This window comes from Aristolochia californica, unplaced genomic scaffold (assembly GCF_029961685.1).
Source record: "Aristolochia californica isolate CCGP_79_NKW_82.1479 unplaced genomic scaffold, dmAriCali1.0.hap1 SCAF_8, whole genome shotgun sequence".
NCBI lineage: Eukaryota > Viridiplantae > Streptophyta > Magnoliopsida > Piperales > Aristolochiaceae > Aristolochia > Aristolochia californica.
Genome location: NW_027182279.1, coordinates 39,292,271 through 39,318,610, shown reverse-complemented (window position 1 = coordinate 39,318,610; position 26,340 = coordinate 39,292,271). Strand labels below are relative to the sequence as shown.

The 26,340-nt window shown below is 36.1% G+C and overlaps 2 protein-coding genes across 4 annotated transcripts; both read left to right on the top strand.

The window, feature by feature from the left end:
* The first annotated feature begins 1,024 nt into the window (after nt 1-1,024).
* Nucleotides 1,025-20,027, top strand: LOC137938869 (acyl-CoA hydrolase 2-like). Of its 2 annotated transcripts, none has more exons than XM_068783954.1 (17): nt 1,025-1,137; nt 1,595-1,687; nt 2,008-2,075; nt 2,538-2,619; nt 9,320-9,366; nt 11,438-11,563; nt 12,623-12,700; nt 13,303-13,390; nt 15,912-16,024; nt 16,526-16,588; nt 16,805-16,860; nt 17,526-17,630; nt 17,740-17,796; nt 18,624-18,725; nt 19,419-19,467; nt 19,589-19,657; nt 19,781-20,027. In XM_068783954.1, exons 1-17 carry the CDS (start codon nt 1,122-1,124, stop codon nt 19,856-19,858), a joined length of 1,290 nt encoding a protein of 429 aa, XP_068640055.1. In that variant the 5' UTR covers nt 1,025-1,121; the 3' UTR covers nt 19,859-20,027. The 2 variants fall into 2 exon arrangements, with proteins under 2 accessions (XP_068640055.1, XP_068640054.1); XM_068783953.1 differs by having other exon boundaries at nt 1,592-1,687.
* On the top strand, nt 19,808-24,186 carry LOC137938871 (F-box/kelch-repeat protein SKIP4). Of its 2 annotated transcripts, none has more exons than XM_068783956.1 (3): nt 19,808-19,872; nt 22,437-22,910; nt 23,327-24,186. In XM_068783956.1, exons 2-3 carry the CDS (start codon nt 22,459-22,461, stop codon nt 23,925-23,927), a joined length of 1,053 nt encoding a protein of 350 aa, XP_068640057.1. In that variant the 5' UTR covers nt 19,808-19,872; nt 22,437-22,458; the 3' UTR covers nt 23,928-24,186. The 2 variants fall into 2 exon arrangements, with proteins under 2 accessions (XP_068640057.1, XP_068640056.1); XM_068783955.1 differs by lacking the exon at nt 19,808-19,872 and adding an exon at nt 21,201-21,304 and having other exon boundaries at nt 23,327-24,185.
* Nucleotides 24,187-26,340: the final 2,154 nt, after the last annotated feature.

Below are 26,340 nucleotides of genomic sequence, written 5' to 3'. Positions count from 1 at the left end.
TTCGAGAAGTAGCATGTGTGAACTCACACAAGTTTTAAACTTCGCGCGTAGGGGGGAAAAATAATTTATTCTTTGAACATAGGTCTCTAGCTTGTTTCTGTCGAGACGACGAGAGGAGTCTGGGTGGCGTCGGCGAGCAGCTGACGACTACGACGAAGGCGGCGGTGATGGAAGTAAGTATTTGCTTAATCATTTTATTTTTGTATATTTATAAATTTAAATAATTAAATAATTAAATTTCAAATTATTTATCAATTTTAAACAAGTTAAAATTTATTTTAGTCTAGTCAAATAAAACTATTTGAAAAAAGTAAATCTATTAAAGTAATTTTATATAATAAAATACCCATTTTTATATAATTCCTTATTTTTAATATTATGACTATTTTAAAAGTGAGAATTTATATATTGTAAAAGTAACAATTTGATTAATATTTGGATATCATAAAATTAAGGATTTTAAAATCTTTTTATTTAATTTTTAATTAAATACATAATCTTAATCTTAATTTAATTATTTATTAATTTAAACAAGTTAAAATCTATTTTTGTTTAATTAAATAAAACTATCTTATAAAGTTAAATCTATAAAATTAATATTGTATCCTAAAATACCATCTTTTTTATTTATATAAATTATAACTTTAATATTATATTTAATTACTATTTTAAGAGCGAGAATTTAGATATTAAAAAGTAACAATTCGATGGATTTGGATATTATAAAGTAAAATTTATTTAAGTAGTTTACTTTCATAATTTGGAAAGCCCCTTTTTGCTCCTTTTGCTCTCCGGTTTCTCCCACGTTCCCAACATGTTTCAGCCCTTCAAATCCAACGTCATCCACGATATTCGATGTATGTGTCTCGTTCCGGTCCCACAAAGACTGACGTGTCTATCAACCGATCCGTGCCACTCGCAGGTCGAGTTTTGTTTCTTCGGAGTCCCGTGGGTGTAACAAACCTACTTTACCGGGAAAGACTCCAGCGCCAAATTTGATTATTTAATGCTCCCGTGACACCGGCCAGGAGGAAAAGCTCTCCTCTGTCCACTTCCACAGAAACACTCTCGCCTTTGACGCCGATAAATTGTTTCAGATTTCTCTCCGAACTCTCTACGGAATGGATCGCGAATCAGGTCTGCTCACGAGCGTGAATTTAATCGCAGTTTTTGGACATCCGTCGTTATATTTGGTGAATAGTTGTTTTATTTGTTCATGAAGTTGTTGGATTGATTTATTGCGAATTTTGTTTCGTTGACGAGGTGTAATTTATGATGCTACCGGCGGCTGAACTTCTTGGTTTGTGGATGTTTGCTAGGGTGGCTGAAAATTTTCGGTTTACGGATAGTTGCTTCGTTAATTCTGTTTTTTCTTCTGTTTCTCTGTTTGATGCATGCGCATTACTGTCCATATTGCGGTAGAGACGCTTCCTTTGGATGAGTTTTCAGTCTGCGGGTGTTCCTTTCCTTAATTATTCGTTTTTTTTTTCAGTGTATCGGTTTACCAGTATAGAGGCATTACGGTTTATGCGTCGCTTTAGTTGGTTCAAGTCCAAAATTGTCTTCTTTGACGATTTGCCTTTTCTTTTAGCAGTGATGGAGTTCCTCGGGCATGTGCCATTGTTGCAGAGGCTTCCAAGTTCGTCTCTGAGAAAGATCGCTCAAGTCGTGGAGTTTAAACATTATGGTGATGCTTCTTTATTAATTTATTTTATTATCCTCTGGGTTGTTTTGTGATGTTTATACACATTACTTCTGTGTAAGTCATTGCTGAGTCTGTTGAATTTCAGAATCAATAAAAAAACTTGTAGTTATATAAGTAAAATGTGTTCTATATAGTGAAATGTTTGAGAACAAGTGTAATTTAGGTATAGATGTTTAGCATGTCACATTTTCAGAACTTATATATGAGGAGGTCTGAATTTTTAACTGTCTGTGCCTTATAGGAAATGATCTTTTGGTTCATAAAGCAGTTATACTTTTCTTAATATTTCTGGTATGTTGTAGATGTTGGTGATCTTATAGTGCAAGAAGGAGAATCTGGAGATGGCGTATACTTCATCTGGGAAGGCGATGTGAGTCCTGATTTTCTCTCTATTCTAATATTTAAAGCCACTCTTCATTATCATGAATTGGGTTCAAGATATGTGTCAATTAAAAGTTCAACAAAAGAGTTACACCATTGCATGAAAAATGTGCAGCTGTTCTTTGGGTTATTTATATATTTTATCTATTTGGAAGTGTTATCCAATCTCTTTTTTGTCAGGAATTATACTTTGATTAGTTTTTTATGCATGAGTATAAAATGGATAAGAACATCAATCAAAATATTAAACTCATATCCGAGAAAGAAAAAAAGAAGTTTCTTTAATTTGCCTGTAATTTGACAGGTACTCTTCTCGTCAAGTAGTTATATTAACCATAGGAGTGGATATATATACTTCTACAAACAACAAATTTTCAATTCAGTCTCACTCCTACTTAGTGTTTTGCATGTTCTTGTCGGATGCAAATGCTTATTTGGCATTTATTGGCAGGCTGAGGTTTCTGGAAATGACAATGACGACAAAGGAAATCAACCAGAGCTTCACCTGAAGAAATATGATTATTTTGGCTATGGTGAGCACTAGATTTGTCTAAGTTTCCAATAAATCAATTTGCCTGGAATTTCTTGGTAGTGGGATAGGACTTCATGTTTTAATTTGCGTAGTTATTTAGACTACCCAAATCAGTCCTAGGTGTCATCTGACTATATGAATATCTAACCTTCTTTTATTTAGGTGCCATCCTCAGCCCATTGTTTATGTACTAATCAGTGAACATCTGGCATGTTGTGTCTGTTCCATAATGTTGTCCCTTTGACCACTAGTTGCTAATATGTGCTAAAAGAGGGTGTGATAATGTGATTTCTTGTTTCAGGTTGGTCACTTTCCCTCCTTTATATGGTTCACATGCAGGCACAAATTATCCCTGATCTCTAGGGTGCAGCAGGACATTTAGACAGGGCCCCCAACTTCATCCATCCTGCTTAGAGTGGGATGGATTGAAAAATACAACCACTTAAGTAGGGTTGGAGACTGGAGGAAATTCTCGGGCGGGTTGCGTTCCTCTATGTCTGCTGCATCGGGTGCAATACTTGATGCCCTTTTTTAAATATCTGAAGAAAAATGAACTTGTAGCTGGCTAGGGTGGGGCTAGGGTAACCTGCGATGGCAAGTGCTATCCTCCCTCCTCTCTCTCTCCCCTCCTTGCTCACTTGTTTTCTCTCTTCCTCCTTTCGGGTGCAATACTTGATGCCCTTTTTTAAATATCTGAAGAAAAATGAACTTGTAGCTGGCTAGGGTGGGGCTAGGGTAACCTGCGATGGCAAGTGCTATCCTCCCTCCTCTCTCTCTCTCCCCTCCTTGCTCACTTGTTTTCTCTCTTCCTCCTTTCAGGTGCAATACTTGATGCCCTTTTTTAAGTATCTGAAGAAAAATGAACTTGTAGCTGGCTAGGGTGGGGCTAGGGTAATCTGCGATGGCAAGTGCTATCCTCCCTCCTCTCTCTCTCTCCCCTCCTTGCTCACTTGTTTTCTCTCTTCCTCCTTTGCTATGCTGATCCACATGTATTACCATTGTATGCATGGGGAATTGGAGTTTGAGATGTGGCTGAAAAATCTGAGTTTTGGGTGAAAAAGAAGAGAAATAAGGAGAAGAAGAGCTTGGAGAGGAGCAATAGCTGTTGCCTTGGAGTGCGTGCCTCAAAAGGACTCCCCCTCTTCTTTTTAATGTGTTCAAGTGATTTTTACATAAAAAGAAAATGCCCAGACATAAACTTACATATTTTCTAGAATACACCTGTAAAATGAATGAAAATTGAACCATAGTCATATGAAGACATGGCTTACCTAACAGACATCATAAAAGATAAAAACATAATATATAAAATGACCAAAACACCCCTAAATTGATATTTTAAAACTCCATTCAAGCTAGAGAGTAGATGTCAAATAACCCCAACTTGTCATAGAAGGATACATGTTCATATCTTCTCAATGGCTTGGTGAACACATCCCTCAACTGGTCTAAAGACTTTACATATAAAGTTATCACCTTTCCTTGCATACTTGCATCTCTAATAAAAATATAATCAACCTCTATATGTTTAGTTCTTTCGTGGAATACAGGGTTGCTTGCAATAAAGTTGACCACTTGATTATCACACTTCATGACCATAGGACTTGGTAACTGGAAACCAAATTCAAGAAGAACAAATTTAATCCACATAAACTCACTAACTATGTGAGCCATTGCTCGATATTCGGCCTTTGCACTAGATCTAGCCACAACTGTTTGTTTTTTAATTTTTCAACTTACTAGTTTGCTTCCAACAAAACAAATGTATCCTGATGTAGACCGTCTGTCCATCTGACACCCAGCATAATCAGCATCAAAATATCCAAGTACATCAATCTATCCATTTTGAGTATACAATAGACCTTTTTCAGGTGCACCCTTCAAATACTTTAAAATCCGCTATGTAGCTTCTAAATGTACTTTTTGCGGATTTTCCATGAACATGCTCACAACTCCTATAACAAATGAAATATTTGACCTGATAACTATAGCATAAATCAATTTACCTACCAAGCGTCAATATTGAGTTCTGTCCTACAATACCGGTTTAGCATCCTACAATACCTTTTTTGCTACGAGAACTACAATACCTTTTTTGCTATGAAAATTATGGTTGATTTTACGGGAGTATCTACCGGTTTAGCATCCTACAATACCTTTTTTGCTACGAGAACTTCAATGCCAAGAAAGTACTTGAGAGGGCACAAATTTTTCGTCTGAAAATATGTGGCCAAGTACTGTTTAACTTCAGTAATGCCTTCAAGACCATTCCCGGTCAGTACAATATTATCTACATAGACCACCAAAACAACTAGACCAGTCTTCCTCTTAAGTATGAACATAAAATGATCACAATGGCTCCGGTGAAACCCAAACTGTATTACTATAGTGCTAAATTTCTCAAACCACGCCCTGGGACTCTGTTTAAGTCCATAAATGGCCTTCTGTAGTTGATATACCTTCTATGTCTTCCCTTGAGCAATATACCCAGGAGGTTTCTCCATATAAACTTCTTCATGTAAATCTCTATACAAGAAGGTATTTTCCACATCAAGCTAAAAAAGAGGTCAACTTTTATTAACTGCCATAGAGATTAAAATATGTATGGAAGTAAGTCAAGTCACAAGAGAGAATGTCTTAAACACATCAAATCCAAAGGTTTGTATATATCCCTTTGCTACCAGTTGGGCCTTGTGTTATTCCATAGATCCATCAACATTATATTTTATAGTATAAACTCAATGACACTTCACGATAGTACCTCATGCTGGAGGATCACATAAACGCCAAGTTCCCCGAGACAGCAAAGAGAAACATATTTAGAGATAGGTTGGGAAGTGCAAGACCGTTTACTTTTCTACAGATTAATAGGCAAGTCCAAATCTGATATAATAGAACTTGCAAGCAAAGAGGAAGACAACAGAGCATGAAAAGGTAGCTTTGTAGGCTTATCTGTTGGAGGCACTGTAGTCGCACGAGGATGACGACTATGTACATGAAGAGGTAGAGAGGTACCTGATGGAGGTGGGAGATCAAAACAACAACTGAAACTGGACTATCTGAAGAAGACTCAGTAGAAACAAGAATCTCATTAGAGGACTCAAAATACGGTGTATGCTCAAAGAAGGTCACATCAGCTGACACACATATCTTCTGGTGAACAAGGTCATAACATTTATACTTTTTGTCGATGAGAGTACCGTTGAAAGACACATTTGATTGACCGAGGTGACAATTTATCAATTGAAGATCCAAACATGTGAACAAAACAAGTACACCCAAAAACATGAGGTACCACATCAAATAGTTTACAATACGATTTTAAAACTCGGAAAGGAGACCATTCAAAATAGAGGAGGGCATGCGATTAATTAAAAAACAAGAAGTTAGAACAACATCCCCCCAAAACAACTTAGAAACGTTCATGTGTAGCGATAGTGTCCAAGTAACCTCAAGAAGATGTCTGTTTTTACATTCAACCACCTCATTTTGTTAAGGAGTATAAGGACAAGACGTCTCATGGGTAATACCATGGGAGTCACAAAAAGTCGAAAACTTATGATTAAGATATTCCAACCCATTATCAATACAAATCACATGACCACAAGCACCAAATTGATTTTTTATTTTATTAAAAAAATTCAGGAATACATCAAAGACTTTGGATTTCTCCCATAGGAGATTCACCTAAGTTACTTGACTAAAATCATCAATAAATGACACAAAATACTTAAAACCAAATGGACTAGGAATTTGACATGAACCCCATACATCAAAATGAATTAACTCAAACAATTTAGTACTACGACTAGAACTAACTGGGAAACTGGACCGATGATGTTTTCCTAATTGACACAACTCACAATCAAATGAGATATCTGTTGGCAACGAAGGAAAGGATTGACATAGCTTAACTAGTGATGGATGTCCCAAGCGTAGATGTCATAAGTAGGATGAATCTATAGTAGAGAGTCCCACAACTTGAGAAACAGATACATCATCCAACATGTAGAGTCCTCCCTTCTCATGTTCGGAACCAATATTCTTCTTCTACAAGTCCTGGAAAACACAAGTAGTAGGATAAAAAGTTACAGAACAGTTTAAACATTTAGCAATGTGACTCACAAACAAGAGATTAACTGGAAACTTGGGAACAAATAGAATAGAGTCTAAGGATATTTGTGGGGTAGTGTGAACAATACCCTCTCCCTAAATTGGAGAGGTGGACCCATTGGCCAAATGAACTCTACGATATGAAGAAGACAAATTAATGGACCGAAACAAGGAAGACATACCTGACATGTGGGTAAAAGCTCCACATTCAGTACAGTCATACCTGTACTCACCATTGTGGTACTTGCTGAGGATGAAGGATGAGTCTCTATAGTCGGAGTAGTAGATAATGTGGTCAATTGGCCCAGTCGCTGTAATAACTGTTGAATTTCTTCATAATAGCCAGTGTGAGAAGAGTTGTCTTGTTCCGTGACTATAGAGTTGGCCCAGGCAGGTTTACCAAATTTTCCCCAATATTTTTCAGAAATATTGTTGAGCTACCATAGTGAATACATTTTCGATCCCCCCTATCATTCCAACCATGACCATGACCACGAGTAGAGAAGGAGGGAACTCTACCTCTATTATAACCACCACAAAACTGACCATCAAATTTGCCAATAGAGTGCTGGAGGTTAAGCGCAACTGCATTTGAGAGATTTCTACCTGAGTCATTTTTACTCACTACTGCACCTTTAGCCCCAAGAGCTCTATTAAAGACCTCGAGGGTGGTCACATCCTCATTGGTCAACAACTAAACTTGAATGACATCACACTCAAAGCCCAAACCATCTAGAAACCGAGCCACTTGAATCTAATTTTCATTCTTACTAATGTCTTCAACATTTGTATTAAATGGATGAAATGTGCTGATTTCCTGTAGTAACCCCTCTCATCTCAGTGAAGTAATCTGTCACCGATCTACTGCCACGCTTTATATTAAAGTATCTCACATACAACTCATAGATTCTCGACAAGTTACTTTTCTGAAACAGAATAGATGCTAAGGTTAGTCCACATTTCGCAGTACTAAAACTCAATATCTGGTCACTAAATCGTGACTCCATACTGTTGACCAACCAGATCATCATTAAATTGTTTTCTACCACCCAATACTCAGTAATAGGTGTAAGGGGATTATCTGTTATGTATTTGGCCATCCTTCTAACCTTCAAATATATCAAAACTAGCCATGATCAGTTGACATAATTCGATCCATTCAACCGGATTGTAGTTATCCGAATAGGTTGAGAGAATTTCAGATTGGAGCCCTCATTGGTCCTCTGGATAGCAACTTGTGTGCTAGATTCAGCCATTAAACACCACAAACTACCACAATTTAGTGTAACAATGCATCAACCAATCAAATCAGAAACTTTTCCCCAAAATTCTATACCTATGTAGTCAAGTGGGCCCCACAATCGAACCAATTAGGGCAATCCAGCAGTAATCCTAATTAATTTCCAATGAATAACAATCAATCTCAGCAAATCAAGACCAGGAATTGAAGGATAAACAACTCAATTGCATGAAATTTTGGTGATGCATGCAAAATTGATGATGATGCAAGCAAGGTTGAGGGAGAACCCTAATAATGTTCAATTAGGAGTAGTAGCCATGAACCAAGAGGATATGGCAGGTAGATATAGGGGAAAAAATGAAGTTTTTGACTCTACCAGTCCAGAATTCTGGGAAGATCCTCCAAATGGGTTGAAGATTGAGAGAAGAACCACAAAAATGAGAGTATTTGCTCAGGAATGCTTTACTGCTCTAATACCATACAAAATATGAGATTTGGATGAAAAAGAAGAGAAATAACGAAGAACTTGGAGAGGAACAACAACAGTTGCCTTGGAGTGTGCCTCAAAAAAGATGCCCCTTCTTCTTTTTAATCAGGGTTCAAGTGATTTTTACATCAAATAAAAAAATGCCCCTCAAGACATAAACTTACATATCTCCTAGAATACACCTCTAAAATGAATGAAAATTGAACCATAGGCATATGAAGACATTGCCTACCTAACAGACATCATATAAGATAAAAACATAATATATAAAATGACCAAAATACTCCTGAATTGATATTTTAACAGTGGCATTTGTCACATCTGAAAATATGTAATCAATAGATCCTAATACTCCCAAAGTCTTTAAAAAACATTTTTTTTTAAAATTTGATACCTTATATGAGTGCCACTTTTTCTTGAAAGCTTCAGGTAAATTATCTTTAAGGTCAAGTAGAAATGTTGAAGATCAGAGCGTCATACTATTTAGCAGTTGCAGCTCAAATGTGATGAATTTTGCATCATCGTTATGTAGTATCATTCATATTCATTACATGTGACATTTTCAATATGTTAATATCTCTTTGGTGTTAGCGAACAAAGATCTGTTTTGTGACTCCATATAACTTGTACATGTGATAAAGATGCATTTTATACCAGTGTTGTGCTAATTGTTGCAAAAAAGCCAAGTATCATGATTTAAAGAGTGTTGTAGTATAGACTATTGAGTTGCATATTTGGTTTATAGGTAGAAAGGCCTTGCGGAAATAGCTTTTTGTTATCTTGGCATTTGATAAGGCTTGATTCAGGCTCTCGCTTGTTGTCTTCATGTCTTTTCAACTGACTTTGGTTATTATACTGCAGGTGCTTTTAATTCCATCCACGAGGTCAATATAACTGCTGTATCAAAGGTAGCCGATCTTTTCCTTATAGTCTTTAACTGGAAACTTCAAGAATCATGACCAGTATCCTAACTATCAATCTCGAGCAAGCTCAATTTTTTCATTTTGTTCGGCGGCATTTAAGAACCCTTGAATTTGTGACCTTATGAGTGTTTTCATATCCTAGAGAACTAGTTGAGAACAGTTTGGCTTTGCTTTTATATTTTCAGTCATTAGGATTTGTGGCTTGATACATTCACCTGTCAGGTATTTTTATTGTTCTCTGGCTTCTGAGTTACTGGTTGATACAGATGTGGACCCTAAAGGCCAAGATTGCACTTCAGATCTATAGGAAGTAACAAACCAGCAAGTTTGCTCTTCAACTGGAATCTAACCTGAAAGAATTGCTATATTTCTGTCCTAGGCTTTGTTGAACGAACTTAAAACTTTTTGAGCTTGGAGAAAAAAAGGCATCCGCTTTTTCTTTCAAAATTCGTAACTAAGATGAGGGCATAGGTAGCTCTCGATAGGGCAAAAGGTCTAACCCCATCCCTCTTTTATTAAGTGAGTAGAAAGAAAATGACCTCTCTACCCTTCATACAAGAACTATTTATATCTCCATAATTACATGTCAAAATGTTGAAAATTGGACCATATACTAGTGGTACTCTCACTGATATATGCACTCTGTGAAATGACCAAAACACCCTTACATTATATTTAACAGTATTAAACCCAACAACCTCCTATTCTGTTTACAAATGTTGCTTTTGCTCCTCACTTAAGTATCCTCCCTAAAATTACAAAGATGCTCCTTCTAACATAATAACTAATGCAAGGTTAGCAGCCGGTTTGGACATAAATGGTTTCCCACCTCCTCCTTCATTGCCACTTTGCTGGGAAGGTTTGGACTAGCACTCTCAGCCGGATCGGTCTTCACTTCTGCCTTCCCAACAATCTTCTTGACACTTGCGGACCCATTCTGGTCACCTCCATTCCAAAGTTGGGAAAAAATTCTGCTCTTGGTTTGTCTCACCCATATTCTATGGGCCCTTTGAAGGAGTGGAATAGAGGAAGATTCAACTTCAAAATCAGCAATGCTGAGCAAGTGACCGATATCATCATTGGCTAGGTATCCGCATGGCTCCACACCAGGAAAGAGTTTGCCAGCTTGATTGATACTCCCCTTTGCACCAACTGGAGTGCTCTATTCAGCATGTCTGCCCCATCCTGTCTTCCCACGGGTAGTGCCAGTGGCATCCTGGGCATTGCTGGCTATGGTGGTCTGTTTCGAGACGCTGATGCCCATCCTCTCATTACTTACTCCAGTCTGATGGGTATTGCAAACTCCACCTCGGCTGAGCTCTTTGCACTCTTTCAGGGACTTATCATTTTTAGGGACCATCTTAACGGGCCTTATCATTGAAAGTGATTCTCAAGTTGTGATTAGCTGGTGTTCCTCTTTCTGTGATCCACCTTGGAGACATTGGACCATCTTTTACCAAATCTCAGATATTGTATCTCTTTTACATTGTTATTGGACTCATGTACCGAGGTCTGCTAATTCTCTAGTTGACTTTCTAGCAAAAGATGGAGCCTCCCTCTAATCCCTTGTTGTAAAGGGAGTGCTCCCTTAGCTGGTTTGTATTTCTCTTTACTTTAATAAAATCTTCATTTTACTAAAAAAAACAATAACTAATGCACATATCAGTTAAGAACTTAAAAACAGAAACAGAGACATAAACAGTTAAAGGCAAATGACCAAAATGACCTTTGTACTGGAAGTTAACTATTTGCACTGAGAAGCCATCTTTTTAGTAATGCAATGGAATCTTCTTGGTTCTATGTTTTGAGAACTCTTCTAAAAAATTCTTCTTCAAGTTCTTCAATTGTTCATGTTCCACCTATTTTCCTTTTGATATTCTGTGCCCTATCTCATGTTCTTTAGTTAAACTTGGGACTGTGCTGCAATCTAATGTAGGATAATATGAACAAATTCCAATAGCCAACTAAAGTATTGGATTTATTGATGTTAACTTTATTTTTACCAATCTCTAAATGGTTTTGTAAAATGATTCCTGACTCATTGTTAGTGTGGCAGCTAACCTGCTTGGTGCTACGTCATGAGTACCGCTCTTTGATGCAGCCAAAGTCAATCTGGAATGCAGATGAAACCATGGAAACATTCTCGATGGTGGAGCATATATTGAAACTAGAGCCCCTGGAAGTATTGCTTCAATAGCCTCAATGATTTTTTCCTATATTTAAATTCAACAAGTGTATGCTGTGATTTTGATGTTAATAGTCATATTTAAGTTTATTTTTTGTGTTTTTTCATTATCCAGCTACAACCTGTATCACTAATATTAGTATTATTAATGTTGTAACTCCTGGACCTAGTTGCTTCTCAGTGTCTGAAATGGCAAGACCCAGAATATGAGAACAAACCTTGGACCTAGTTACTTCTCAGTGTCTGAAATGGCAAGACCCAGAATAGGAGAACAAACCTAGCTGACTAGGGCGGCCTCCACCATCATTCAGGAGGTTCTGCATGGTGGTAGGAGGGCAGGGGCTCCTCCTCCATGTGCAAAAAGTAGGGGGGAGAGATCCTTTCTCTGCATGGAGGGAAGATGAGCCCATTCACTCTATGTTGCTTGGGAATTCCCCATGTGTAGGCATGCTGTGCTTCTTGTCCACCACATGCAGATCACAGATGGGGGGAGCTGCACTCCCCAATCTCTATATGATGAAGCAGTATCCTTTTATATATATTTTAAAAAAAATTAATTTTAAATAATCTAAAATACGACTCCTGGTTCAAATACTGGAAGCCAGGCCCAGTTCTTTTGGATCAATGACTGGTCCATTTTTTAACAAAATTGATTATCATTGCTATTGTTATTTTTATTTTTGATAAGATGGTTTTGAACCTACTTGTGGTACCAACATCATACATGTCATGTGATCAGAAATTTATTGTATTGTGTCAACATAATTGACTTGTCAAAGCTTATAAAGAAACTGTGGTTCTTTTTGTCATGTATTCTTAGCGGGCTTCTGAGAGTGTTAGAATGAAATTCACGGTAATTACATATTGGCAATTAGATGGCAGTATCCATTTCTAAAGAACTTTACAATTGTAAAATAAGCACCTAGATGAAGCTTCTCTTTTATTTGCTAGTCCTAATGTGGTAGACCTCACTTTTATGGCTTGTAATTCCTCTTTATTGACACTGGAGGAAAGCATATTATGTTTTGCTGATTCTCCTTTCACCTTTCCTTTGAGGTGGATTTGTTCCGTGGATTTACATTGCCAGATGCTCCAAGATTTGGACAGGTTTTTGGTGGACAAACAATTGGACAAGTATGTTTGAGTTTTTTTTTTTTTTGGTAGTTTCAATCTTATTATGCCCATATTGCCTTAAAACATTGGAGATTCACACTGAAAACTGTCAAATTTGTCTAATATATAACCTTTGTGTGGTTCTTAAGATTTAAATATAGTTGAATTGCCACATACACATTGAGTTTGCCAATACAAATGAACCTTGTTATGCTCGCCAGTGGTAATACTTTCAAATTGTGGACAATGCAAAAGTATTTTGCCTTCAAAAGATTGAAATTTCTCTGGCATCCTGAGTATCATACAGACAGAACTGTTTTCTGATGAGAAGTTAGTTCTCCATATTTTGATGACAACGTTACTGCTGTTATGTTCTTAGTCATTATTTTAATTGCTTAACTTTTTACAATGATTATGGAATTTGATCATACTAGTTCTACTAGTTTGTCCTTTTTTTTTGTAGATTTTGCATAGGTAAAGTATTAAAGGAATTTTTTCTTAACACAGTTATAGTGCAGTTCTCATTATGTTTCACTCATTAAAAACTTAAAATTTTTTATCACATGATTGTTATTGCATATCAACTCTAGGGTTGGTCTAATTTTGAAGTACATTATTTGCAGGCATTAGCAGCAGCATGTAAGACTGTGGACTGCCTTAAACTAGTGCATAGTTTTCACGCTTGTTTTCTTCTTGCTGGTGATATAAACAGTAAGCTCATCATCTCTTTTCTGTCTTGAAGATTGAAATATTTGGGACCACATATGCGGCTATATTTTCTAAACCTTTTACGTTTTCAGACATATTTTATGTGATGATGATGGATGTTTTCCATGTGAATGGACTGAAAACAGTTTGAATGCTCTCAAGTGGGAAACATCTATACTAATTAAGAGTTTCATAGCTTCCCACAGTTTTATTTGGAAACACCACATCTGACTGGAAGTAGCTATTCTCCCTTGTTTCTGGAACCGAAGCTAATCAAACCTAGGGGTAGGCATAGGTTGGGTCAGGGTGCGGTGTTTTGAAAAGCCGAATCCTGACCCAAGCCTGAAAACCTGAACCTGAAAAAGACCTGTATCCGCAACCTTGTCCCCGCAACCTCATACCCACTTTGTCTCCATATCCCTGACACATCCTTGCTTCAGCCCATGGCCCAATCTACCATTTATTTAATATTATAAAAATTCTAAAAAAATAATCTATATAAAAATTATTATACTTTATAAATAAAGCATAATGAGTCTTCTAAAAATTAAAGAAGTTCTCTCTTTTTATTATTAAATATATGTTTTTAATGTTTAAAAAGGGTATATAAGTTAATTAGGTTGGGTTAGGGTTGGGGTCAGGGCGGGTTCGGGTCTGGTTTGGTACAACCCGTCCCTGCCTTGAACCTATGTGGGTTTTTTTTTCTCATCCCTATCCCCAAACCAGTGGGGTGAAACATATGTTATTTTATTTTTTTAAATGATGCTGATTTTTATTCAGACAAAAGCTCAAAAGAGCAATTTACAAAGGAGGGAAGCCTTCTCAAACAATGAGAGATTGCTGGGAAGTTCCAAATTTTTCCAATTTATCAGCCAAAGAGTTGGCTGATCTAGGAATGAGATTCCAATTACAATGAGTAGAAGATACAATGTCCAGTGGGGTGAAACTTAAAAATCGTCCCTGGGGTGTTCGGGTCGGTTTGGTAAAACCCGTCCTTGCCTTGAACTTGTAGGGTTTTTTCCTCATCCCTATCCCCAACCTGACATGGTGAAACTTAAACCCCATCCCCAGGGCTTTTGGGTTGGGTCAGGTCAGGTTCACCGTGAAACCCAATCTGGTGCCACCTCTAATCAAACCCAACATTCAGTAGCCATTGTGAATGGTAAAACATTATAAGATGGATGACAGCGTAGATGGGGACAAACAAATAGCTAAGAAACAACTAGTTCAAAGCTATTAACATGAAATTGTAAGCAAGTTTTTTTTGGCAAACACTAGACACATTTGTTGTGTAGATGACAAAATATCATGAGTGGCTTTTTAGTAGGGATGGCAACAGGATGTATTGGAGCCAGGTTTCAAGAAACAGACCCCATCCTCTACCCCCATTCCTGCCACATCTCATAGACCCTGCCTCCTCCACATAAAGTTCCACTTATGCCCTACCGGTTTGACATTTGTTCGGGTCTTTGTGTTCATTACTATTAACCAAAAGTGGCTACTCTTCCAGGTCAACATTAAAAATGCTTTCTTGTATGGTTATTTAGCAGAAGAAGTTTATACAAAACAACCTTTTGGGTATGTTGTTCAGGGGGAGACAGAAAAGGTATATAAGCTGAAGAAGGGAATTTATGGGTTTAAACAGAGTCCTAAGTCATGGTTCGAGAAATTCAACCAGTGGTGATGTCCTTCGGTTTCTTGTGAAGCCATTGTGATCATTCTTTATTTGTCATGAAAAAGTCATCTAGAGTTGTTGTTCTTCTAGTATATGTTTTTTTTTTATAAAGCTTCTTGTTGTATATGTTGATGACATTGTTTTGTCAGGTAGTGATACGCAAGGTATTGAAGAGGTAAAACACCACCTTATTAAACATTTCCAAATGAAAAACTTGGGTTCCTTGAAATACTTCCTTGGGAAAGAAGTTGCTAGAAGTAAGGCTGACCTTTGTTAGTACAGAGAAAATATGTCCTTGACATTTACTTCCTTGGGAAATAAGTTGGTGATGTTTTCACTAAAGTTTTGGTAGGCGTGAAGTTGGAACATTTTGTAAAAAGCTGGACTTCTAAATATATATGCTCACGCTTGAGGGAGAGTGTTAAATATAATATAATGAGTAGTTTGGTTATTTCACAACGTTTATATTTGTCAGTGAGAGTACCAGTAGTTTGAACATGTTTGTATTAGTCTATGGTTCTATTTTATAACATTTGGACATGTCACTATGGAGATATAAGGAGTTCTTGTACGAGGGGTAGAGAGGTCATTTTCTCTCTACTCACTTAAGTTAATAAAAAGAAGAGATGGGGCTCGACTTTTTGCCCCATCAAGAGCAGCTTACGCTCTTCTCCAAAGCTCTCATTTCTTTCTCTTTTTACATTTTCTCTCTCTCAACTCTCTCTTCTTCAATATTTCACAGCCATCTTCATGGCTCATTTCCTGGGCTAATTCTTATTGTTGTATATTAATTTTCCTTCCTTGTGGTTTGGTTTTCTAATACTCATATTCTGGATAATAAAATTGCAGTGCCGATGTTATACAAAGTTCATCGTCTTCGTGATGGCAAGAGTTTCGCAACACGAAAAGTTGAGGCCTTTCAAGAAGGCAATCTCAAGTTCACCTTGATTGCTTCTTTTCAAGTACTTATCTAAATCTATTTGGGATTTTTTGTCTCTACTCTGTACATCATAAAATTTCATACTCGGTGTACAGTATAGTACTCTAAATTTGAATTTCTTTGTTATCGTTTCATGTAGCATTCATTTAACATGTGAGGAAAAATAATGCCTGCGGTTAAATCTTAGAGGTCTCTTTGTAAAATACTCACTTTGGGTTATCTTCCAGAGAGGAATTATTTAATGGCTGCTTTTATCCATGACTCTTGTCCATGTGTTAAGTTGCAAAACCACTCATTCTAGGTGGAGAATTTTCTCTTTGACGAACCTTACAGCTAGATACTTGGTTCTCTGTCACAGCCTAGGACGTTGGTGTAAGAATATGTATAGTTCATTTTTTGCTTCTTGTTTTTAACTTTAAGTGTTCAGATGGTTTTTGTTTTTATGGGAAAAGTATAATACTAGTTTTTGCCTGTTTAATTTACTTTTTAGTTAATGATCAAACATATTATTTTCTTATTACAGAAGGAAGAAGCAGGTTTTGACCACCAGGAGGTTATGATGCCTGCTGTGCCTGCTCCAGAGATGGTACTATTAATTTGATATTTTACTGGTAGTCAAACTGTATATGAACAAGATATTTATTTCTCTACTAAATTCATATACCAATATTTACTGCTCATGATTGTAGTATTGGAAAGAGAAGTGACATGTGCCTTTTCTCTGTTTAGAAATTCTTATTTTTTGAATGTGTCTTAGTTTGATGCGGTCGTTCCTTAAGATTGATACCACTTACTATTGCAGCTTCTACCAATGGAGGAGCTGCGGGAGAGACGTATCTTTGATCCTCTTCTTCCAATGTAAGATTTTTTATGTGACCTGTAATAATTGAGAAATATTATTCTAAACTCTTTTGTACAAGTATGATGAGTTCTAATCATTCCAAAAAAATCAGATTTTGAGTTGCAAAGGACTGATTCATCTGCATTTTTTCTGACCTATTGTTTCCCTAGCCACTCCCTTGTTTTCTTGTTTCTGTTATTGTTTCCCTAGCTCTAAAAGTTGTTTAGCTCACTCGCTTGTAGAAGTTACGTGAAGCAATAGATATTATCATCGAGAAATTAGAGAAATCTGTATAAACAGGTGCTTGTACTTTGAAAATGAAAACCCTTTAGTAGGATCTATGGCTTTTGAGTAAGTCTGGTTTTGGATGAAACATTAGCTACCATCTCTACAGTGTTCCACATTGAACATTATGCATTGGTGGAACAAGGGAGATCATCTCTACAGTGTTCCTTACATATGCATCACTTGTTTTGAAGTGGCATGATTAATGTAAGATGACACTATTTCTGGTTCTTCCATAATTATATCTGAGTGACTTGGGATTGATTTGGTTCCTTCTTATTGTTGCCTCTAATATCTCTTGTGAAATCTCTGTTTATCTGTGCACAAGTTCTATTTTTCTGTTGTGGGATGGTTTTATAATATTCTGTTTACTTTTTGCATGTGCCCTAACATACAGAGATTATCGCAACAAGATAGCTAAAAGAAAATACATCCCTTGGCCCATAGAGATAAGGTTTTGTGAGAGAACCAACTCAACAAACTATACAAAAACAAAGCCAAGGTCAGATCTACCTCAGTGCTTTGCTTTTTCCTTCTTCACTACCACTTTCTTACTAGCTTATTTATGTACATTTTATTTTGCTCATGTTGAAAGTTGGATCTTGTTGCAGTCTGAAGTACTGGTTTAAAACTAGAGGAAAGCTGTCAGATGATCCAGCTTTGCATAGGTGAGCATCTGTGCCTGGTCTCCTCTGTCGGCTGAATGGTTGTTTGCCCTTGTTACTTGAACAATGCAAACTTAGTGCATCTTCTACTACTGAGTGCTTTACTGGTAGCTCTTTCTTTGGGTGAGGAAACCCATTTTATCAAAAGGTCCATTTAACCATGTTATAACACTTTCCATGTTCAATTTGAAGCATCTGCAAAACTTATGGAAAACTTCTCGCAAAATTTATTTTAAGCTTACCTGAAACTTCATATACAAAACCATAGACATCATATATTTCTTCTTAGTTGTTTAAAAATGGATAAGTTGTTTAACTCACTTTTTTCAGTAACAATTTACTATATAAAATTTTACTTTAAATTATTTATTTAGCATATTTATAAATGTTTTTTTATTAATTCATTTCCCTCTTTTGAGTCTTAATGGTTCCTCATGCATTCCCTAAAATGTTTTATAAAAATTTTCTCATGGTTTTTCCCTGTACTTACCATTTCTCTTTAACATTTTATTTCCCATTTCAGTTTCCTCTTCAAGTAACTATACTGGCTTTTGTCGAGGCATGGCCATATAAGCTTTAGATTTAGCTTTTAATCTAGAAGAAAGTTCGTATTCTTCCATCAGTGCAGAATGTAGATTCAAAGTAGTTTGAAAAATACTTCTAAGTTGTGGTAAATTGAATGCCATACTCAACAATTTGGCAAATAGGAGTTTCACATACATTTGGAATCCATGCCAGAAACTTGTTACAATTTTTTATCTGAGAGACCTTATTGATATTAGTAAGTTACATTGAGGTGCTATAATTAGCTCAAATGACTTCTATGGCAGATGCGTGGTGGCCTATGCTTCTGATTTTATTTTCCTTGGTGTGAGTCTGAATCCTCACAGAAAAGATGGCTTTAAGACTGCGTCACTCACCTTGGATCATTCGTAAGTCTCTTTTCTTATTGAATTTTGTAAAACCTTGTATCTATGAAAAGAATATCCTGTTTGAGAGCCCTATGTTCTGCTAAGTATTTTCTTTTCTTGCTAACTTGTGAGTGGTCATTTTTTTAGTCTAATTAAAATTTTCCTTGCTGGTCTCATGTCTACATTCTTGCCCGTAAGAGACCTCTTTCTCTCACGTCTTGAGAATCATCTCCCTTGTGTGTTGTCGACTTTGATGGTGTCATAAGTCTAGGAAACAATAGCCCTTCATAGATATTGATGTCAGATCAGTATCAATGATCTCCCTTGTTTCATAAACATAGGCCATTGGGGGAAGATCCAGGGGCCTGATAATAATAGTTTCTTGAAACTAATGAAAATATTGAATCTCTCGCAACATAGTTATTGATTCCTCATATTGATCTCATTTGGAATAGTACTGACTGATGCCTTGCTACTTAGTGTTATTAGGTAATATTACACTTGCACCATCAGAATCTCTTAGAGTAATCTACAACTTCCAGATGAATTATTAATTTCCTAGCTTCTTTAAACAGGAGCCCCCCTGTGACTTATATCATAAGAATCTGTGGACATTTATGGAGCAACCCATTAAATCAAGCTTAGTCAGTACAAAACGCCTCACGGGGACTCGAACACTTTATAGCTGATATTTATGTGCTCTTGATTCTTCAGGATGTGGTTCCACAGACCATGTAGAGCTGACGAATGGTTGCTATATGTGGTGAGTTTTTCAATGATACTTTTGGTTGCTTGCGATGTATAGGTTTGGACTGTAAACTCTCACACTATGCTCTGGCCTGTCATTTCTAAAACTGGTTCTGTGGTTTTATCTGGCTTTACAGATGGAAAGCCCTTCTGCCTATAATGCGCGTGGTTTCTGTTCAGGCCGCATGTTTAACAGGAAAGGAGAGGTATTATTGTAATCTTCAGTTTATATCACCATTCGTGATCGTCATTTTGTATATGTTTATCTTGCTCTTTCATATATGAAACCTTAATTAATGTCGCTGGATCTTGTCTGTGTATGCTTGCAGCTTGTAGTATCATTAACTCAAGAGGGAGTAATCAGGAAAGCCAAAGCAACAACAACCAAACCAAAATCGAAACTTTGACAATTGTAATTATGGTAAGATAGGTGTTTTTATTTAACAAAATTATATGTACCATTGTTTAGATCATGAAAGGTAGACTTGGCCCAAATCTTTGTCTGTTCACTTTATATTTTGTTTGATGATGATTGGAGTTCTTTACAGAAGAAGAGAGTTGTTGAATTTAATTGAGTTTAGGCCCTGTTAGTGCACTCTGATAGTGAATGATGTGGTGAGTGAACGAGTGAAAGTGAAATCACTCTCTAAGGCTAGTGAATTCACTTTCACTTGTGCACTCACTAGTTCTCTCACTCTTGTTATGCTCATTCTGCCCTTTTACACTTGCATTTGGATATAATAAAATTAAGTATTTGTTTAAGTATTTTATTTTATATATTTAATAAAAAATAAAAAATTTGATTTAATTTTTAAATTATTTATTTATTTAAACAAGTTGAAATTTATCTTAGTTTATTAACATAATAGTTAAATAAAATTATCTTATAAAAATTAAATCTATTAGAGTAGTTTTATATAATAAAATACTCTCTTTCTTATTTATATAAATTCATGATTTTAATATTTTATTTGATTTCTAATTTAAGACTGAGAATTTAGATATTAAAAAAGTAAAAATTTGATTAAGTATTTGGATATTATAAAAGTATTTGTTTGATGGTTTTTATATATTTAACTAAATAAATAAATTATTTTTTAAATATTTACTTAATTTATTTTTTGTTAAATAAAACAAGTAAAATTTTATTTTAGTCCAAATAAATCTATCTAAAATAAAAGTTAAAACTATTAAAGTAATTTATATAATAAACTCTTTTTTATTTATATAAATTCTTTATTTTTAATATTATATTTAATGACTATTTTAAGAGTGAGAATTTAGATATTAAAAAAGTAAAAATTTGATTGAGTATTTGGATATTATAAAAGTAATGATTTTTTAATCATTTTATTTTTATATATTTAATTAAATAAATAATCTTAATTTATTTTAAATTATTTATTAATTTTTTAAAAATAAAATACATTTTAGTTTAGTTAAATAAAAAAATATTATCAAACCAAATCTATAAAAGTAATTTTGTATAATATCTTATAAAACTTAAATCTATTATAATATTTTATTAATTAATTTCTTATGTACTTAAATCTATTCACATGGAGTATATAAAACCTAATTTTTTAGAGTCTCCTATTTTATTTATTTATTTATTATTTTTGATTCAAACTGACTTGGACCTTGGTTGGTCGATCCCTATAAACAAGGAATAAAATTTTGAGCCAGCGGAAGCGGTTACGTTAGGGTAAGTCAAATCTGTTACGAGGATTTTTTGGGAATTTACTAAAGGTGAGGACAGTTCTATAACTAAGAACTATAAATATATCTATAACAAATGATCGCCAGTCACTTTTGTTTTCCCTGGATGTAGGGGAAACGGTGCCGATTACCAGGTAAGTGTCTCTTATTTGGATCAAATTTTCTTTTCTAAATTCGTCAGTTTCTGTTTCTACTTGAATCGAAAAGCCAAAATGCTGCTGCGATTCTTGCTTACGCAACGTTTCATTGGGTTATTTTCGGCTTTCCTGCAATTTTTCTTTTCTTTTTATCTTTATATTTTCCGGCATCTATATGGAAATGCGGGTTTTTTTTTCTTTGTCTTGTATACCTTTGGATTTCTCCGCGTCTGATGCATATACGTCCCTTCAGGTTTGCCTGATGGGTAATCAGTTTGTTTTTTTTTTCTCCTCATTTGAAAACTTTGTGCCGAAATTGGAGAATTATGATGGATTTTAGATGTCGATTATTTGGAACAGAAGATTACCATTGGGATTTCATTTTGGAAATATTTCTTTCAAAAACCAATGTAATTGCTGGAAGCTTGGAGAAGCAAGATGGATACGATGCACGCTGCATCAATTTAAGATTAAGTCCCTCGCAGTGTTTGCCCGACTTGTGCTCTTTCATTTTGTGATCGTTCAAAGAGGCTGTTTTAAGAATCGGGCTGTTGGAAGGAATTTTATTGATGATATTTGAACGTTATTGTATCTCTTTCTCATTGAATTCGGCTTATGGTTGTAGTCTGATTCAAAAGTTGCATCTTTTTCAGCTGAGGTTGGAAATTGCTTGGTTTGATTAGGGACGGGGAAGTGTCTTTAAGTAATAACATTATGTCAAAAACTTTTTATTTTTATGAAAGGTTATTTTATTAAGAGAGAGAACAAAGAAACACAGCCTTAAGGGAGCAAACCCTAACATGATGTCAAAAACTTGATACATGTATTGGGCTGATGAGTTTTTTTAAAGGATGAAGCGATTGGGATGCAGTCCTCAATCCATAGACATAAAATCTTGATATTCTGATGAGTGATAGCAATTGAGGACCAGTTGCAATTGTTTTCCTTGTTGCTATGTGACATGTTGACTAATAAGGTCAATTTCCTCGATGGGGTGTGGTTATCTACAGTGAAAACTACAATAAGACAAGTTAAGAACTTATTATAGTGAGGGTTGAACTTAATCTACATATTTTTAGTTGTGTTAAGCATTTTTTTTTCATTTACTTAGTTATTTATTTATTTGAAGGTTCTATGATCTTGACAAAGTAATGGAGATCCTGCAGTCAGAATCCACTCCTCCACCTCTTATGAATGGCCTTCCTGATGACCTTGCCCTTCTCTGCTTAGCAAGGGTTCCTCGAAGATACCATCACATCCTCAAATGTGTCTCAAAGGGATGGAGAGCATTAATTTGCAGCGAAGAGTGGTCATCCCACCGCCAAAAGCACAATTTGGAGGAGTACTGGATTTATGCCTTGTGCAGAGATAGTTCAGAAGTTGCTCGATTGTATGTTTTGGATCCTTTAAGGAGATGTTGGAAGCCTGTTGAAGGGATCCCGAGTCAGTGTTCAAAGAGAAAAGGCATGGCCTGCCAAGCGTTGGGAAAGAAGCTTTACCTGTTGGGTGGGTGTCGTTGGTCAGAAGATGCAACAAAGGAAGTTTTCTGTTATGACGTTCTCAAAAACACATGGGACCAAGCAGCTCCAATGTCTATTTCTAGGTACATGCTGCACTGTTATCATGTCTACATGCACACACGTAGAGTACAGTACTATGACTTAGATACGACAATGGCAAAAGAGTGTATATTTGAGCCTGTGGCTCAATGGCTATGTGGGGATGTCTTAATTTAAGGTCTTGCTTTGAGTATTTGTGTCTGTGTAACCAAATATTCAGAAAAAGAAAAAAAATACAAGGGAAAAAGTATGGTGTAGATGCTACTGCTGCTCATCTAATATACTGCATATAGAGCTTTTAACTAGGATGGATAGTACCTGGTCCAGGTCCCAATATTGATTGGCCAAATTCTAGATGGTATCATAATAATTTGCTCATATTTTTTACTTTTAGCATATTTACAATGAGCTATGTTTATACCCTTGTAGTATACTAAAAAGTTTGAATTTACATTTCCAGGTGTTATTGTGCATGTGAAGCTCTTTGTAGCAAACTCTATGTTGTAGGTGGGGTTGGACTAACATCAAGTGAGATGAACTCTTGGGACATCTATGATTCAAAGTCTAACGTTTGGACTCCTCTCACAGACCCACATCTCTTTCCTGATGTGGAGCAGTCCATGACTTTTGATGGAAAAATTTACATTCGCCCTGGTGGTTGGACCATTCATACTAATGTGAATGCACTGGTATATGACCCTTCATCTAGTCAAAGTTGGCAGACTGTGGATGGTGGCATGGTGAGGGGTTGGATTGGGCCGACTGTTGTTGTAGATGGGACCCTCTACATGTTGGATCAGAACTCTGGGGTTATGTTGATGAGGTGGCGAGAGGGGAGTCAGCAATGGAACGCACTGGGAAGGCTTTCTCCATGGCTAGCAAAACCTCCATGTCGATTAGCAGCAATTGGGAGAAGTATTTTTGTAATAGGGAAGGGTTTAACCACTATGGTTATGGACCTTGACAATATTGGCTTTCGCCGTGGGGTGATGGTGAGCTCCTCCATTCCAAGCCTAAGCTGCACTGATGACATTATTTTCTGTAAAGCTGTTGCTATTTGATTTGAAAATGATCTCTAACAACACCATGTTTGTTGTTGCATCCCAAGAAAACATCAAGTAGTTAACTGATTTATCAAGAACATTAATCGACTGGGGAAATTTATTCATTTCATTTGGATGGTCTATTACTAGTGTTCATTGGGTTGTCACCTGCCATGGATGTTATTCATGGCAACGCAGTTTTCTCCTTTTTATTCTGTCTCAATTTTCTCTTGAAAGCTATGAATCTGAGTACCAAAATCAGTGTTTACTTGTGAAGTTTCACAACACTGTCCATTGAACAGAAACTCTTTCACTTGTATGTGTTTTGCTTTGTAAATGATACATAACTAAGAGGATTATCTTACCTTAATCTTACCTGAATTCTAGTTTTATTACATATTTATCAGGTAATTTCCCAACTGTTGCATCTAATATTTCTTGAATGCATTTTATGGGCATTTAAGGTGAGTAGCAGAGCAGGACAAGAATTGCAAAAGCAATTTCTTCCATCGTTTGCAACCTAGTACTGTGTTGCATTCTTGATCATGATCGCCCATTTGGCAGAGAGTGAGCCTTGACCAACCTCTATCAATTTATCAATTCTTACTATTATAAAAATCGACTTGATCACTGACGCGAACCTGAAATGCTTTCAGCATGTAATGTTTGCGAAAAAAAAAAAGCTCGAGTTGACGCCTAGCCTTATTTGTCAGAGAAGAGAGGCCCTCCCTTTCATTTTCTGGTGTAAACGACGAGGAAGGTATGAGCTTCTCTTCTCTACTGTTGTTGTTGACAGACATGGGATGGTAGAGCTCGTCCTCTAGATTCAGTAAAGATTATCATTCAAGCTCGTAGTCAGGATCAAAATTTGTGCCAGATTTTTGCATCAGTTGTATCTTAAAGAGGTCAGACTAACCTCACTCACTTTTCGTCCATTGATTATGATCACCGGTTGGAGAAACTAATTTGAGCTATTTACTCATAAGTGAGTGTTAAGTTATGGAATCTAATTAAAGCCTTATGTAGAGTCAACACACAGTAAGGTCTCCATGAGGGTTGGAAGGGGGACGGGAAACCTCCCTCCAAGGGGATCGGAAAAAGGTCCACGATATATTGATTGTTGTTTCATTAAGGATAGTTTGGAGACTTTACACTTTCGATTGACCTAGTTTTCTCCTAGTAATTGGGAGAACCGTTATTAGGGTATTGACGATTATGAATTGAGAGAGAGAGAGAGAGAGGTTAGAGAAAAACATAGAGAGAATGGTGTGTGTGATTTTCTCTTGTAAACTTCTTCTTCATCATAATAAATGATTGCAACGGCGAAAGGACAGGAGGTAGTCTCACCTTGAAGCGAACCTGTATAAATATTGTATTCGTACTCGATTATTTATTCGTCTACGATTATTATTACTCTCGATAGTATTAAATTAAGGTATCTAATTCCTAAAAGTGAGAGGACAAATATGCCTCTTTAGACTATTATGGAGTCTTCTCTGGTGGAAGCTTGACTAAGGCAGTCTTAGGTGCTAATGACAGTTTTTGAATGCTCTGATCAAGTAATTGTAGAATTGGACCATGAATATGCCCTGATCCAATATATATTTGGTTGTGGCTGACGTTTGATCTATTATCATTGTTCTTTGTGAAAGAAAAAAAAGTAAATCCAATAGTGTGAACTAGGTCGGAGACCTACTTGACTGAATACAGCCAAAGATGGCTCCATTTTTCTGTGTTTTTATGTCCAAATGGCTTGGTAAACAGGTAGTTATCTTGTTTCCAGGTATAACGGGCCTATATCGAGGAATTGGAAGCGACATTGCTTCCTCGGCACCAATATCTGCTGTTTATACTTTCATTTATGAAACAGTCAAGGGTTCCTGGCTTCCTTTCTTTCCAAAGGTGACCGCTCTTAGGATTACTTTCATTTATGAAACAGTCAAGGGTTCCTTGCTTCCTTTCTTTCCAAAGGTGACTGCTCCTTAGGATCCAGGAGCAGTGAGACAATACGATGGTGTCTTTCATGTCCTTGAAGAAATAGCAAAGAATGAAGGTGTCAAAGGTCTTTACAGATATTTTCATTTTCTTTCATTATCAAGAGATAGCAGAACTTGTTTTTGTTTTTTGAAATGTTGGTAGGCTTTATTGGTTGAGATAATATTAACAGGTAAGGTAGCAACCCTCAAATTAAAATTGGAAAGGAGCTTCCAACCACTAAAGATAGCAGAACATTAATAGCTTGTCTCCTGCAATTTGAGAAATAATGTGGAATGGATCAATATCTGATGCAGAATAGTTGACTGACAGAAGCTTGGGGAAATGACCAGTATGTTTATGTGTGAGGATGTAATTGGTTGTCATATGTCCACTCACCCATTTGGTGTACTCCATAAATACTTGAAAAGGAGAAGCTCTGCTTGATCTTTTTAAG

Coding starts and splice junctions, on each gene's coding strand:
- LOC137938869 (XM_068783953.1), top strand. Junction 11,564..12,622: donor TGAAACTAGAGCCCCTGGAA/GTATTGCTTCAA, acceptor CTTTCCTTTGAG/GTGGATTTGTTCCGTGGATT. Junction 16,589..16,804: donor CTGTGCCTGCTCCAGAGATG/GTACTATTAATT, acceptor TTACTATTGCAG/CTTCTACCAATGGAGGAGCT.
- LOC137938871 (XM_068783956.1), top strand. CDS start 22,459: ATGGAGATCCTGCAGTCAGAATCCACTCCTCCACCTCTTATGAATGGC. Junction 22,911..23,326: donor GCTCCAATGTCTATTTCTAG/GTACATGCTGCA, acceptor TTACATTTCCAG/GTGTTATTGTGCATGTGAAG.